Here is a 14,907-nt window from a genome sequence, read left to right as displayed (position 1 = left end):
CTGTAGCAGCACTAACTTGCCACCTGCCATCCATGGAGGTGGCCCACAGAGAGGGAGAGAAGAGTTTCAGGAGCGTGGGAGGTTCAGGTCAAGATACAGGAGAATAAATCACGATAGTACAAGCAGCCGCGTTTTAGGTGCCCATCAAAAGCGGCTTGAAGGACAAGACATAAAGACTTTCAAATATATATATATATATATATATATATATATATATATATATATATATATATATATATATAAAAAAGAGGCATATCATTGTCTAAAGTTCCAGGCAGTTTCCCACACACAGTGGGCTCTGTCAGGGCAGATGACAAAGGAAGACAACCCACAGGCTAGTCGTTATGGCAACAGTCCCTTGCCAAACAGACTGTGTTGAAATAGGACAAGTGTGAACACAAAATCAATACCACCCCCTGATTCCCATATGACATTTCAGACCCAGACTGTGCAGTAAAAATGTGCTTGTGGCACGCATCTTGGCATAGCCGACACGGTTGCAGAAACGCTACTTTCAACATATACAGGACTCGAAGCGGCAGGCAGTGCAAGCCATTTGTGAGTAAGACATATCAAAAATCCAAGGACCTGGCAGACTGGGACAAAATAGACTCCCGAGATGCGCAAATAAACTCTACACAGTTGTCATCCAAGGAAACTGCATCAGCACAGAGGAACAGTAGTGGAAAGCCAACGCTCGTACGCGCGTCACAGAAACACAGACTAGGTTGCTAACGGTTAAACATGGTGGGGAGTCCATCTCACGAAAGCCATTTAGTGTAATGGTTACTCCACATGGGCATATATCAGCAAAGGAATAGTTGGTAATTTAGCAGGTCACGTGCAATATGTGCTGGAAACATTGCACCTCATTATTAAATTTACAGCATAGTGTCATTCTAGTATGAAAAGCAGAACTGCTAAATGTCATTTAGAGTCCATTAACTCTAATTCAGCAGAAGAGATCTGTTTCAGTGTTTCAGGAAGGACATTCGCTCAACATACATCACTTCTGTGTCTCAAGCCGTCTGCTATATGATTCGGTGTATATAAAAAAAAAAAAATAAAAATGAAATATCATCATTCTGTTATGTTAACAATTTAGTAAACCTGATAAGAAAAAAAACCCCAAAAACGTGTTAATGGTTAAATGTTGATTAGAATATGGCCCTCAATACACAGAAGAAAAAAGGTAAAACAAGGTAAATCTGTTTTCGTCCCTTAAAGGGAAAGTTTACCCTTACTTGGTCTCCAATGACTTGTAGTGTTTTCCTCTCGTACTATGAAAGTCTATGGGGACCAGCTTTTGCAGGTGAAGCGCTTTAAATGGAGAGTTCAACTCAGAAAATAAAACTGTTATTGACCCTCAAGTTGTTCCAACCAAGTATGAATTTTGTTCAACTGTTCAGTACAAAAGATATTTAGAAAAATGCTGAAGGTAGCCATTGACTTCCATAGTACAGAAAAAGTACAGTGGCTACTGTCAACTTCTTGGTTACCAACATTCTTCAAAATGTTAGTAAATGGTTGTTAATTACAGATTGAAATTTTTGGATGTACTATCAGCTTTTCAACAGTAGAGTAAAGAAAAGAAAGTTTACCAAATGATTCATATCAGAAAAACTGTCAGCTGTATTAATACATTTCTACAAGGAATGCGATGTTTGGAGCAGTGTTACTCCTGCAGTAAAAGCTGAACGCATACAAATCAGACATACCGACAGTTTTAAATCAAATTTTATTTCAAATATAACATTGGGAGGACCTAAAAGTTTTTTTTTCCTTTTCTTTCAGCATGACATTGTTAACAGAATAAATATATATAATCTCTTTTCAAATATTTACATTCTGGCAAAGACTGTTCTGACCAGCCACCTAAAACATTCAAAACATTCTTCTCAGTAACATTCCATATGCAAAATTCTTCAACAGACGATCCATCCATCAACTATTTTATCTTTTTAATACGTGATTGAAATGTCTGAAATGGCACCAAGTCGGTTAAGAACTCTCTGCTTAGGAATCCATCAAAAAACCTAAGCCTAAATCACTCAAAACTGTGTACTGCAATGCCAGGACCACAATGAACTGTACAGAAAATCAGTAAATTAAAGCTAAAATGCAGCAGTGTAGTGGCTATCAGGACACAAGACTAAATACTGTAAGAAAAGACAAAGGCAGCACCATTTATAAAAAAAAAGACTGAGGAATACTACATGAAAATAAGGCCTGTTAAGTATGATAAGTTTGATAAAAAGGAGTGTGTTCTGATGTATGTGCAATTATGAATATGTGCATGCAAAGTGAGAATGTTTTAATGTGAGCAAAATTAAGTATGAAATAAGCTTGTGTAGATCAAACAGAATGACTCAAAAGTGAAGTTTTTATAGAAACACAATTATGATCACCAAAAAAATGATTATGTAAGTATATGTGCCTGTCTCTTAATAAAGGAAATTAAAAAAAAAAAGTGTTGACTTGTAAAACCTGCATGTGCAATGTATGTGACACTGAATGTTCCCACAGAAACGAGAATAAAAATGTCATGCCATATTTAAACCAAAACAACCGTTTTTGAGCATCATTTGCACAAAAAAAGGTTCAGCTGATGTCTGTCAAGCATCATGAGCTCAGTCTAAATTCAATCTGGACACAGAGGTATATGAAGGATAAGGCTAAAATCATATGGAGATAGATTTAAACATCTGATTGTCAAGGCCGTTTCTTTCTTAGGTCTTTCCTCACATGGTCTTTGGGGGTGTCAAAAATGTCTCATTTATTTAAAGCGTAACCAGTGGAGTGAATTGTCCGCAAGTCTTCCAACATGCTAGGTAGCACTCTAAATGTCCCTTGATAAAAGCAGTGCTCATCTGTAGCTAGTCAATGATGACTGAGAGAAGAGCCATGACTGCTATCCCGCAAAACAACAGCAGAACCTGAAGAAAGGAGTTCCTGTGGGAACAGGGGACATGATCATTGACATTCAGTTAATTTAATGTGTGAAATATGGCAGGATTTTGCTGTGGAAGACAAAAAGACCCCATTATAGTGGACACCTTACCTAGGGTTGGTCTCCTGTAGCAGATCAGGTACCACATTGACCATAGCAATGTAGATGAAGCCACCTGAGGTGAAGGGCAGGATCCAGGCGGTGGAATTCTCTAGAAACACATGAGCAGAACCAACACTGAAGAATAGGTTTGATAAGGTGCTTATGTGCTCATGGCTCTAATTATTAGCAGCTACTGAACTCAAAATTCTCTTCACCTTTTGACATAAGAGTTCATAGTGCAATAAGAACATCCTGTAAGTTTCAGAACTCAGAACTTTTTGAAATTGCTTGTATTGAAGTCAGTCTGCAAATACAGTTTGTGGAATGTGGCACATTACGACATAATAGTGTGTCTATAGAATTTTTATGCACTTTTAACTTAAATCACTGCAGTGTCCAACTGTAAAAGATGTAGGCGTTTTGCTGAGGGGGTTAAAACCAGGACAGAAAATAATTATATTACTTCTAAATTATGTTTTTTGATGTAAAAATTTTGATAACATTAGTGGACCTCAGAGAACAGGTATAAAAACCAAGGCAGTTCCTGACATTTAATAAATTATTGTTTTCCTTACGGTTTTCAACATATAAATACACTTAATACACAATTTTTTAAGCGAGTCGATGCTTAAATTCAGATACATGGAGAAGGCACAATTAATAAAAGAACATTGCTGCAAACAACAAATGCTGAAATTAGATGAAATAAGAAAAAGCTTAAAGATACAGTACAGTACAGTTCCAAAAACTTGTGTCAGTAAGGTTTTTTGAAGACCTCTTATGCTCACAAAAGCTGCAAATATTTAAACCAGTGAAAACAGTAATATTATATTTCAATTTTAAACGATTTTTAGTGGTTACATTATTAATCTTCAGTGTCACACTGGAGAAACCATTCTAAAATGCTTTACTAAACAGGACAAATTAGCACGAGAGCGCATTTCCAAAAGAGAGCAGAGTGGGTGTGGACATTTCTGTGCGATTTACTAACAGGTTATTAAGTTATTAATAATAATAACATTATTATTATTATTATTAGTCTTATTTCAGTGGAAACCATGATCATTTTTCTTTCGTGTTCTTTGACGAAGAATGTTTTTCTTCATATCGCCTTCTTGCTGAATACAAGTATTAAATTCTTTTATTTAAAAAAGAAACTCTTACTGATCGCAAACTTTGGAGCAGTAGTGTAGAGTCTGAGAGATGTCTGAGGACTGTGGTGTCTCACCTGCTCCGTGCTGTGATTGGGAGCAAAGAGCAAAACATGCCCCGAGGACTCCTCCTAACGCTGTGGAGAGCTGCATGCGGGCAGCTTTCCAGCGATCAAATCCTGCTCGCAGCAGAATGGCAAAATCTCCCACCTTTCCATATAAAGACACAAATGTGTGCAAAGCAACAGAAATCGGTGAGCACCGAGGACTACAGAGTACTGAGGCATTTCACATGCGGTAACTGTTGAACGACTCCAAGTCAATAATAATAAACGGTTATTGATCAGTTAAAAAATGAAATGCATTGTTCCTGTAAACTAATCACCCGAAACTAAAGAGGCAGAGAAAAAGTTAGATACTGAGATACGTACCTCGTGAGGGATCTCATGAAGAAGAATAGCGAATGTTGTTAAGAAACCAACCTGTTAGGACAAGCACAATAAGGTACTGTAAATATATTATAATATGCAATATTGTAATGTTTTCTAATACAACCATGGTAGGGCAGCAAATCCATATTTTATAATCCAGACAATGTTTATTTAGTGCATATGTTTAACTGAATGTCAACAGAAGCTATGGGGGAGGAAGCAAAAACTGTAAAATGGCACAGATCTCCATCAATACTCTCCCTTGCATTCCTGCAGCCAAATATGTATGTCCAGGCCAGTGAGCAAATGTGTAAAAGTGTGTTTTTCTGTGCAAGTATAGTGGTTTCTGTTGCATCAAATCCATTTCCTCTGAAACTCCCTCCCCACGCATGCTGGGAGCCTTATGCTTCTCCACCTGGACTTTAACTTGAAAAAGCCATATAAATACTGCTGCACTATAAATATTCCTACACATCACATAAACATCTCCATCTCACTGCTTGCAATGATCTCCACTGACCAAAAGAATTATGGGGGAAGCTTTCAGTTTTTACCCGTTTACCAAAAACATGAACTAGCCATTAGACATAAACTTGCCATTAGCACTCTATAGCAGGCTGTGCTAAGTCGGCTTTCCTTTGACGTTACTTTATTGAGTTCTGTACTAGCACAAATGAGGGCTGATTCCCATTTATATGGAATTGATCTTTGTTTGCTCTTACCTTTCGGCTTACTAAAAAGCTTCCTGCCACTGCCAGCCCATGAGTGAAGTTATCAATGCAGTTAGCAAGAAGGTTTAGATAACCACTTGTCTGAAAAAAAAAAAAAAAAAAAAAAAAAAATGAAAGAAGAGATAATAGGTAACAGACACTTTACAAATGCTGTATGACTGATTCCAAGTGAACTGTCCTTGTACTTGTTTCTAATAATCTAATTACCACTTAGACAACTTATTGCGAACAAGGAACAATTTGTGTGCGCAGCTTACCTTTATTTTCTTTGGCTCTGTGTAAAGGCTGATGTCAGTCTTTGGCTTGGAGTCGGAGTTGTTGTTTGAGCAGATGCCATTTGTTTGTGGGGACACGGAGACCTCGCTGCTCAGATCTGTTGAAGGCGGCTAGTTTGGTGAGAGAGAGAAAACCACAATGAGTCCTAACAAATCTGGGTCTCAATTCACAGCATTTAAAAGCAAATAGACAATTTTACCCACTATCAAATTTTCGGTCAGCAAGATTGACCGATTTTCCATTTTAACACCTTTATTTAGCAAAGATGCATTAAAAGTGATTTAAAGTAAAGTAAGGACAGTAAAGACTTGGGACATTATTACAAGAGATTTCTATCATTTCAAATAAACAGCTTTTTTCCATTTTCTACTCAAAAGATGAAAAACACAAAAAGTACCATACTTTCCATATTAAATATTAAGCGACGCAACTGTGTTTAACATTAAGAAATGTTTCAATATCAGTGTATTAGAAAGGATCACGTGACACTGAACACGAAAATAATGGGTGCGAAAAATTTCAGCAATGTCACAGGAATAAATTGCACTTAAAATAATTAGAAACAGTTTGCAATATATGCAATAATTGTTTTTATGTATTTTTGACAAAACAAAAATACAGCCTTGAGGAGAATAACAGACTTCTTTTAAAAATATTTAAAAAACCTACCACCCCCCCAATGCAATTTTATGAGCGAGTACTGCATATTTTAAACATTTATTCACAGTGCTAGCTGTTCTAAATAAACACGTTCCATTCATTTTTATAAACTGAGAAAAATGGGAGTTTACAGCACCACTGCTCTGTAGACTAAGCAGTAAAAAACACCTTAAAATGTTTTATTCTCAAATCAAACAGATCCACTGATCAGCACACTTATAACACTCAGGTTTAGCTCCTACAGCCTTCCACAGAACATTACCCGTTATAAATTAAACATGTGTGTCATTAAACAATTCTGCTGCTAAATTCACAAAATTCTTTCCTCAGGCTGAGGAGACAGAAGTGGCTAACAACGGCTGACTGTGAGAAAATAACCGTCCTTTATAGCAGCAGGTATTTTAGATGGTAATAACAGAACTAGACGCTTCCTCCCTGTTCCAGCCCAGTCTGTAAGGCCTCTCAGCTGTGGTTTCTGTGCACCGTGGTTGACTTCTGTGGCCCGTCTGTCTGCTGATGGAATGCTGGTGGCAGCTGCTTCCTGCTAGATGCTATTTATAGCTACCCAAACAGAGCAGAGGCTATCAATCAAACTCCCAGGTCTCCCATAAGCAAGGAAGAGGACTCGGACGCAGGCATTCACAAACAGGTTCGAGTCATAGACCAAGTCAAATTAAAAATATATAATTAGAAGGGAAGGAGGGGGTACAGTACTGAATGGGGCACTGTTTGGAGTGATTTCATTGTCCAAGACTCGAGCTTAAAAAAAAAAAAAAAAAAAAAAAAAAGACAGAGCTGATGTTATGTCTACACTAGAAACGTGGGCAGAACAAAAGTGTAATTCATTTGTTTTAGGAAGCATCTAAAAGTAAATATTTCGAAGCCTTAAGCGGTTATATCCTTCAGGGTGGAGCCCGGAAAGTGAAATAGGGTGTGCATGTGTGTTTAACTGACTGATGCAATACGCTGAAATAAGGCCAGAATAAAAGGGGTTTGGGGTTCTTCTTCAACGTCAGAAGCAGTCCTGTGGGTATTTGAATGGGACATGAGTTGTAAAGTTTCAATATCCCTCTGACACACTGATTCACAATTCGTGACCCTGCAACATTTTTATGTTTTCACTGACACATCTTAATTTTACATAATCTAAAAATGTACCTGATCTAAATATTTACCAAAATATTGATGCCATTCAACATTCTGGAATAAGTCATAAGAGACAAAAATCATCCAATATACACTTTTGAAGTTTTGGATGACTCACTTTTGGTAACTGTAACTTTTGTAATGTGAAATTTTTATACATAAGTAATTATAGATTAGCTTACGTAAGTTTTTAGTATTTTTTAGTATTTATGAGCACTGTTAATGATATACAAAAGTGATGTGCTTTTCATATTGAGCATGTAAAACTTCATAAACATTAACGATAAAAGCAAAACAAAAACTCGGTTTTGTGACATAATTACACTCACAAAACTAATTAGAATGTGTTTAGAGCTGAAATAAACCAGTCAACAGTTGAAAGACATTTAAAGACTGAAAAAAGAAAAAAAAACCCACTTTGCTTCACGAACATTCATAACACTTGGGTCATTGTTTACAAAACATGAAGGTGGCTTAGTTAAAGGCCTTGTGAAACCACAAGCTTTTATTCTGTCAGCGAGTACTTAAAAGCACTTGTAACTTTTTTTTGTAGTTAAATAGAAAAAAAGACTAGAAAAAAAACAATTGGACTCCAATTGTATAACAGCAGATGGTTAATGTGGCTGTATACTGAATGTGTGCCAGTCGTGCTTTGGCTCCCCCGTGAGGTTCAGAACTGCACTGTTTCAAAGAGAACACGCTTCACTTGAACTGGATTACATATATATATATATACACACATGCAACTTACTTTGGATCTTTGGCAGACAGCTTTGCTCTCTGGATCACTGTCTTCATCTGGGAACACCTTTTCCAAAATCAGAAAGGACAGCAGACCTCCTATCACCCACAAACCCTGCGTATGATAGTGCCTGTGGGACCCATCTATCCAACACAAGCAAACACAGATAAACACTTAATATTTTAATTAATTACAAGAAAACCCCCTAACACTTTACAATAAGCTTAATTAGATAACATTAGTTAAAAGCATCAGCAAACATAAATTAAGAATGAACAATACTTTGTTTGTTAACAATAGTGCATTGTGAACTAACATGAATAAACAATCAATAACTGTACATTGTCATGCAAGTTAATATATTAACTAATGTTAACAAATGACACCTTATTGTGGAGTGCACCAATTAAACTAAAAGTCCTGTCCAGTGGTGTTAATGTTAACACACTATTTAAAACATTAAATATTTTTTCTTTTATTAAATGGAAAAAAATATCAACATAAAAAACCTTCTCAGTTGTACATAGGAAATGTTACGTTGGAAACTAAATGAAACACAGTAAGCTACAATCACTATATTACACTGAAAAATAAATCTAAACAGAAGTTGAAAATTTAAATTGATAAAAAAATAATAATATAAGATTATAAAAAAGTAATATAATAAATAATAAGTAAAATATTTACTTCTTAGCTTGTACAATAGATAAGCTTGTAACACTGGCCCTGCCTTAAAATTGTACTGTATATCATCTAAATCTGGTTTTATTAATAATATATGACAGGCCTTTGGAATTATAATACCAAATAATATCACCTGTAATGGTAACACAAACATACCAGGTGGACTTTTAAAAAAAAATGTTAGTAGAACTGTGTAAGCAGTGAATCCCAAAAATTAAGACATGAGATCAATAAGGGCACTAACACTTGCTTTAAAGTAAATGTTAGTACGTGCCATTTTCCATATCGATTTCAGCATCACCATAAATATGAGAAACTGAGACAAAATTACCAGAGGGAAAAGGGTTTAGCAAAGGGTCAAATACGACACTCTTTTAAATGTTAAAAAGGCATAGTTTCATGCAAAACAATGTAAGGGATTCCCATTCAGGAGAGAGAAACAGGGGGAGGAGATGAATTACAAAACCACACGCTTACAACTACTGGGAGTCACAGGAAGAGATATTAAAAAAACAAAAAACAAACAGACCACAAAGAAACAGAAACACAGACAAGAGACCAAGAAACTGAAAGAGCACACATATGATGATTAATGCATGAGAGGCAGCAAATGTTATATAATGTGAGAATTCTCACCAGGACTGGAAGTGTAAGCCCAGGCTTCAGGAAGGAGGTGGAGAAACACGTCGCCTAAGAGACCACCAATGGCAAAACTCAGCAGCTTCTTCAGCTTCTGACACCCAGCTGCAAACGGTAAAGACCATCAGCGGAAGTTCATAAACAAACATTAGCAGAAATGCTTGATATGCAACACTTTGAATATCTTGCTGTGTTAAGCAAATTTAACTGAATCCTTCAAATGACGCGGTTGGTGAACCCGCTGTACAGATGCAAAAATCATTCCAAATAACCTCTTACATTTTTATTGTTTTTTTTTGTTTTGTTCAGCTCAAGTTCTGAAGCTGCACAGCTTTATTAAGCTAGAATGTGTTAAGAAATTATAGGAATATATAGTAACAGGCAAAGTATTTAAAGCTATTATTCAATACTGGTTTGGAAATCATGTAGTACAGGGCACACCTAAACCACTTATAATTCAGTCTAACCATCTGCAGTCTATACTGGAACAGGCCTTCTCTTAAGCCCTTTCTACTTCCTGACTGGGATGCATTGCCAGACTCTGATCTATTTCTGCATGACTGATATCATCACAGACAAAAGTTTCACAGAGCAACACTGCCCTCTGCAAAGGTCTTTAGAATGCAACCCGTCAACCATATATAATGTCACCTCACACTTTTTGGCATCCTATTATGGTTCTGTTGGTTTTTCCTACTGAACGTCCACTTCATCGAGAACAGTTTAGACAAGCCATGACAGGTGTAGCTGAACATGCGATTGCTCAGCAAATTCTTTTATAGGTCAAGCATGCTCACGCAACACATTTTTCCTCAGTGATCGCTGGATATTTCATCTGCAAGATACTACATTTCAGTTTGGGGAAGATTTCTAAGTGTGATCTAATATACACATTATTTGAGAATGCCTAAAGCTTGTAACGGAGTAAGCTGGGAAATATTTTAGATTTGCTTACACGTTGTCAGCTACCTAACAAGCCAGTCTTTCCTTGCAGACACCAATAAAGTGCGAAAGTGCATAGTGAGAAGTGTAATATATATCCAGTTTTATTTAATATAAAATAATTAATTAAATTGGACTCGACACCTTTCAATAACGTTAATGTATCAGTATTATACCTGTGGCATGGTACAAAAAACAAATGTGGAACCAGACATAAGCAGAGAAAATCCTATGTTGAACATGAGCTTAAAGTGAATGTAACCAAACAACTGAAGACCTAAATCAGTTTACAAGCTGGTTCTCTCTTCCTTGTATTAATAGCAAACATGTCTATTTGTCACACTAGGCCTAATGTTTGTCTAGAACATTTGAACAATCACCTAATTTTTTCTTTCTGCTTGCAAACTATAGATGACCCGCATAGGCCCAAAAAGACACAGATAGAATGAACAAAGAAGAGACACAAAATACTGGATGTCTGCCCATTAGTCTGCATAAGGACACTGCTGTGAATATCTGGACCAGCTCTGAACGTAACACAAAGCTACCTCTACCTGATCTGCTTGGCATGTAACCTGATCCTAGATTAGCTGTTAGCAAATGCAGACCTAGATCACAAAAGCATGCAAGCGTACGTTTGACTTACCCTCAGTTTTCAATGTTGTTCCAGCTTCAATGGGTATGACTAAGAGTGGAAAGATGCCACTCAGTCCGACGGCGATCGATCCCACAAGGGAACAGAACCAAACATCTAGGTTCTCTAAGGAGAACAGCTCATCCAGGTAATGCAGGTCTAGAAGGTCCTTAATGCACCATGGTCCTGGTCCTGCAGGTGCAGTCTTTGCTTGGGACACAGCAGTCTGGGCCATCATCTTCCCACCAAGGGATGACGCCAGCAGGGCGGCGCCAAGGAGCAGCACAGCAAACGCCCAAAAGGGCTTCTCGGGTCCTGCGCTCATTAGCCCAGAGCTCCGCAAAGTACTCGGAAGAAACATGTAGGGTGCTGTAAGGCAGAGAGGAAGAAATTTCACGAAGTGGATATTATTAGCTGATTTCAGTGATGTTCAGGGCTTCTTGGTCCCAGATGAAACAAACAGACTGGTTAGTTTATTGTGTTAGCGGCAATACGTTTTTGAGGTACTTTGTTTTAGATACCAGAATTTACATTCTATTCTGCATAAACTACCACTTTAAGGTTTAGTATAAGATAAAAAAAGAACAATATTATTCAGCAAAGATGCATTAAATTGATCGAAGGTTACACTAAAGGCTTTTATATTGTTTTTTTTGTTTGTTTTTTTAAAGAATTTTCAACATAATTACTTGAGAATAAGAATAAAAATATTAGTTGAGCTGTAAATCAGCATATTGGAATTTAAATTAAAAAAAGTCAAACTTTTAAACAAGTGTATCTCTTTTTTTCTTTGCACATTACTATTGGATGCACAGAAATCCCAAACAAATCACATTCACCATTTTATTTTGTTCATACAACCATTATTTTAAGCATTTTCCCATAGCAACTACCACAAGCATCCAAGTAAATTTGATTTATAAAGTTCAATGTCTGTTGTAATTTTTTTTTACAGCGACTTGTTAAAAACACTTTCAAAATGAATGCCAGAAAGAAATGTATGTTGTTAAAATAAAAAGATGCTTTCAAGCAATGGTATCCAAAGGCTTCTGTTTATTAAAAAAAAAAAAAAAAAAAAAAAAAAAACCTCAGTAAAAATTCCAGGGGAAGCCATGGGGAAATAGCCTGGCCTCCAAATTGAGAGGTCTGGATATAGTGACTAAGTGCTTCCACTCCTATTCACCTCCCAAAAAAAAAAAAAAAAAAAAAAAAAAAAAACCTGTATAAACCACACAAAAAGACATACATGGCAATGTGAGTCACAGTCTACAAAAAACACCACATCTTTTAAGTCGTTACTGCTATCACTGGAAAATAATCAACAGAGACAAAAAAAAAATATTTTGTCAGTTAATGCATTGAAATCAGGTCCCTTCAAATAGTTAACTAGCACTCATAATAAGAATAAATGTGTTCACCTTTCTTTAGCAGGTGATCTTTATCCAATATTGAAACTCGGCATATAAGTGTATTTATTGCGCGGATTGTAAAGAATATTCAAGTAAAAATAACATGCTTTTTAAAGTCGTTATTGTGCGACAAAAATGCGAAAGCACCGTTCAGAGAGGAGCAGCACGTTCTGAACGGTGTGTGGACGTGCAGGAGTTGAGGGAGAGGCGAGATTCCTGACAAATTCCAGCCCCGCTGGGCTTTAAAAACACTCCAAACTTTGCTACGTTTCTATGTTTGTCTGCTAAAGTAATTAAAACAGCGAGAAGGCCCTAAGGCAAAATCCTAGGTTGATACATATAGGCGTTAAGTAGCCTGGCTAAAGTTATACGCAGAAACGCGTAAAACACAACGCTGCTGCAATGTTTTTGATAAAAGAAACGGTGCTCTCAAACTACCTCGATACAAAGTTGCGTGCCTTGAAAAAACAGTCACTGACTACAATATTCACAGCGGCGATGAATCTACAAACGTTTCGTCTTACCCGGCTGAAATTCCTACAGTTTTCACTCCGGCTTGACCCTGCCATCCAGGCGCTTCTGTCTAAGAGCAGGAGTACTGCAGCAGACGGTCTCCCGATTTCCCTCCTGGAGGATTTTCCACCGTCAGCCACGTCTCACCGACCGGAAGTGCATTTCCAGACCGCGCGGAGAGGGGCGGCCTGAGCGCGCGCGCTAACCAGAGGAGGAGACTCGAGCAGTCTGCCAAACACGAGAAGAATGTGCTGGAAGAAGAGGGCTGTTTAAGCCGCTGTAAAATTGCAAAAGGTAGCTAGTAATGCAAGAGGTACATTCGTTTTGGGGCTCATATCATGTTTTGAATCACTTATATTCAATGGAACCACGACGCGACACATTATTAACCACATTTAACGCTGTTACTTTTAGTCTGCAGAGTGTTCAGTTTAATCAAGTCTCCGTTCAAGCCTTCTTTTCAGGCTAGACATTATAGTAATCTTAACAAGTAAACTTTTAATTAATTGTAAACCTGTAGTTTAGACAAGGCCTTTCCAAAGTTTGTTTTGATGAGCTTCTCTAGGTCATCTTTGTTTTGTCTCTCCAGATGCCAAGTCTAAAGTTCAGGTACTGCTGACTACCAAGTAGTTAAAAATGAAGGATGGAAATAACTCTAGTTGAAGATTTTCTGCAAGTACTTGACCTAAAAATGGAAATTCTGGCATCACCATGTTGTTCCAAAGCTGCAGGTAAAAAAAAGAATCACTAAAATAGAGCGTATTTCAGCAGTACACTTTTATAATGTACTTAAAGTGCTCTATTTTCACTGACTAATTTTGTATTTAATATGGTAAAAAAAAATAGTAGTTAAGATAATTTGAATAACATCTAAGCATACTAGACTGCTGTTTTGAGACACCATGGATATGAACTAAAATGTGCTTTACTAGTATTTAAAACATGCCTTTAGGTACTGCTTGCAGTAGCCTACACTTGAACCTATTTTTCTTACGTTTAAATATATTCATTATACATAAAAATAGACTTGTATGTTTGCCACCAAAATGTTTAATACATTCTGAAATTATACCTATCGCTGTCACTTCATGAAGTCGTTGTTTTCCATAATTAAAAAATATTTGAATATTACAAATAATATATTTGATTAGAATTACTTTAAATGGAATTAATATGAATGTAAATGACCAAATGTTTTACTTGTATTACATTTCTACTCTATTTGTCACGAAAAGCCATTACTTCTGTGTAATGTGTTCATCACGCACTGAAGTAATACACTTATAAAATGTTTCATATATTTGGTTTGCTTTATTTGACTACACTTTAAATTGTTAATTAGTGCATTTATGTTATGTTTACCTAAGTACTACAGTTGTGAGAGAGTTTCACTCTTACATTATTTAGCATAACAAATAAGAATGTATTTGATTGTATTTAAGTTATTTTAGTGAATTCAGGTATATATATTACTATTCTCACTCATATACTATTCAATCTCATATACCCAGGTAAATAAATAAATAAATAAATAAATATAAATATATATATATATATATATATATATATATATATATATATATATATATATATATATATATATATTACCTGGGTATATGAGATTGAATAGTGAATAACATTGAATATGTTCAACAAAACTGGAACTCTTTGATTTTACATGAACAGGTTTTTTTTCAAAATGCATTCTTTTGACACAACATGAGTGTGAATATATAATGACAGATCTTTAATTCTTGGGTGAACTTTTCCTCTTTACTCGTTTATGCCGCTCCTAAACACAAGATGGCGCAGTTGATTGTGTATAGTCTGTAATAAAGAACACTACATTTATTATCCCCTATCTCCGTGCTCTTCCCAAAACATGTCAAATTAGCTA

The 14,907-nt window shown here is 36.3% G+C and overlaps 1 protein-coding gene across 2 annotated transcripts; it reads right to left on the bottom strand.

The window, feature by feature from the left end:
* Positions 1 to 1,051: 1,051 nt before the first annotated feature.
* On the bottom strand, positions 1,052 to 13,199 carry slc39a13 (solute carrier family 39 member 13). Of its 2 annotated transcripts, XM_043245484.1 has the most exons (10): positions 13,022 to 13,199; positions 11,101 to 11,457; positions 9,510 to 9,617; positions 8,199 to 8,332; positions 5,623 to 5,751; positions 5,357 to 5,446; positions 4,635 to 4,685; positions 4,281 to 4,413; positions 3,062 to 3,161; positions 1,054 to 2,952 (listed from the first exon to the last, which is right to left on the bottom strand). In XM_043245484.1, exons 2-10 carry the CDS (start codon positions 11,447 to 11,449, stop codon positions 2,877 to 2,879), a joined length of 1,170 nt encoding a protein of 389 aa, XP_043101419.1. In that variant the 5' UTR covers positions 11,450 to 11,457; positions 13,022 to 13,199; the 3' UTR covers positions 1,054 to 2,876. The 2 variants fall into 2 exon arrangements, with proteins under 2 accessions (XP_043101420.1, XP_043101419.1); XM_043245485.1 differs by lacking the exon at positions 13,022 to 13,199 and having other exon boundaries at positions 1,052 to 2,952; positions 11,101 to 11,452.
* Between the last annotated feature and the right edge of the window lie 1,708 nt (positions 13,200 to 14,907).

This window comes from Puntigrus tetrazona, chromosome 7 (genome assembly GCF_018831695.1).
Source record: "Puntigrus tetrazona isolate hp1 chromosome 7, ASM1883169v1, whole genome shotgun sequence".
In the NCBI taxonomy this organism is placed as follows: domain Eukaryota; kingdom Metazoa; phylum Chordata; class Actinopteri; order Cypriniformes; family Cyprinidae; genus Puntigrus; species Puntigrus tetrazona.
Note: the sequence above shows the minus strand (reverse complement) of the source record. Positions and strands in the feature narration are given on the sequence as shown.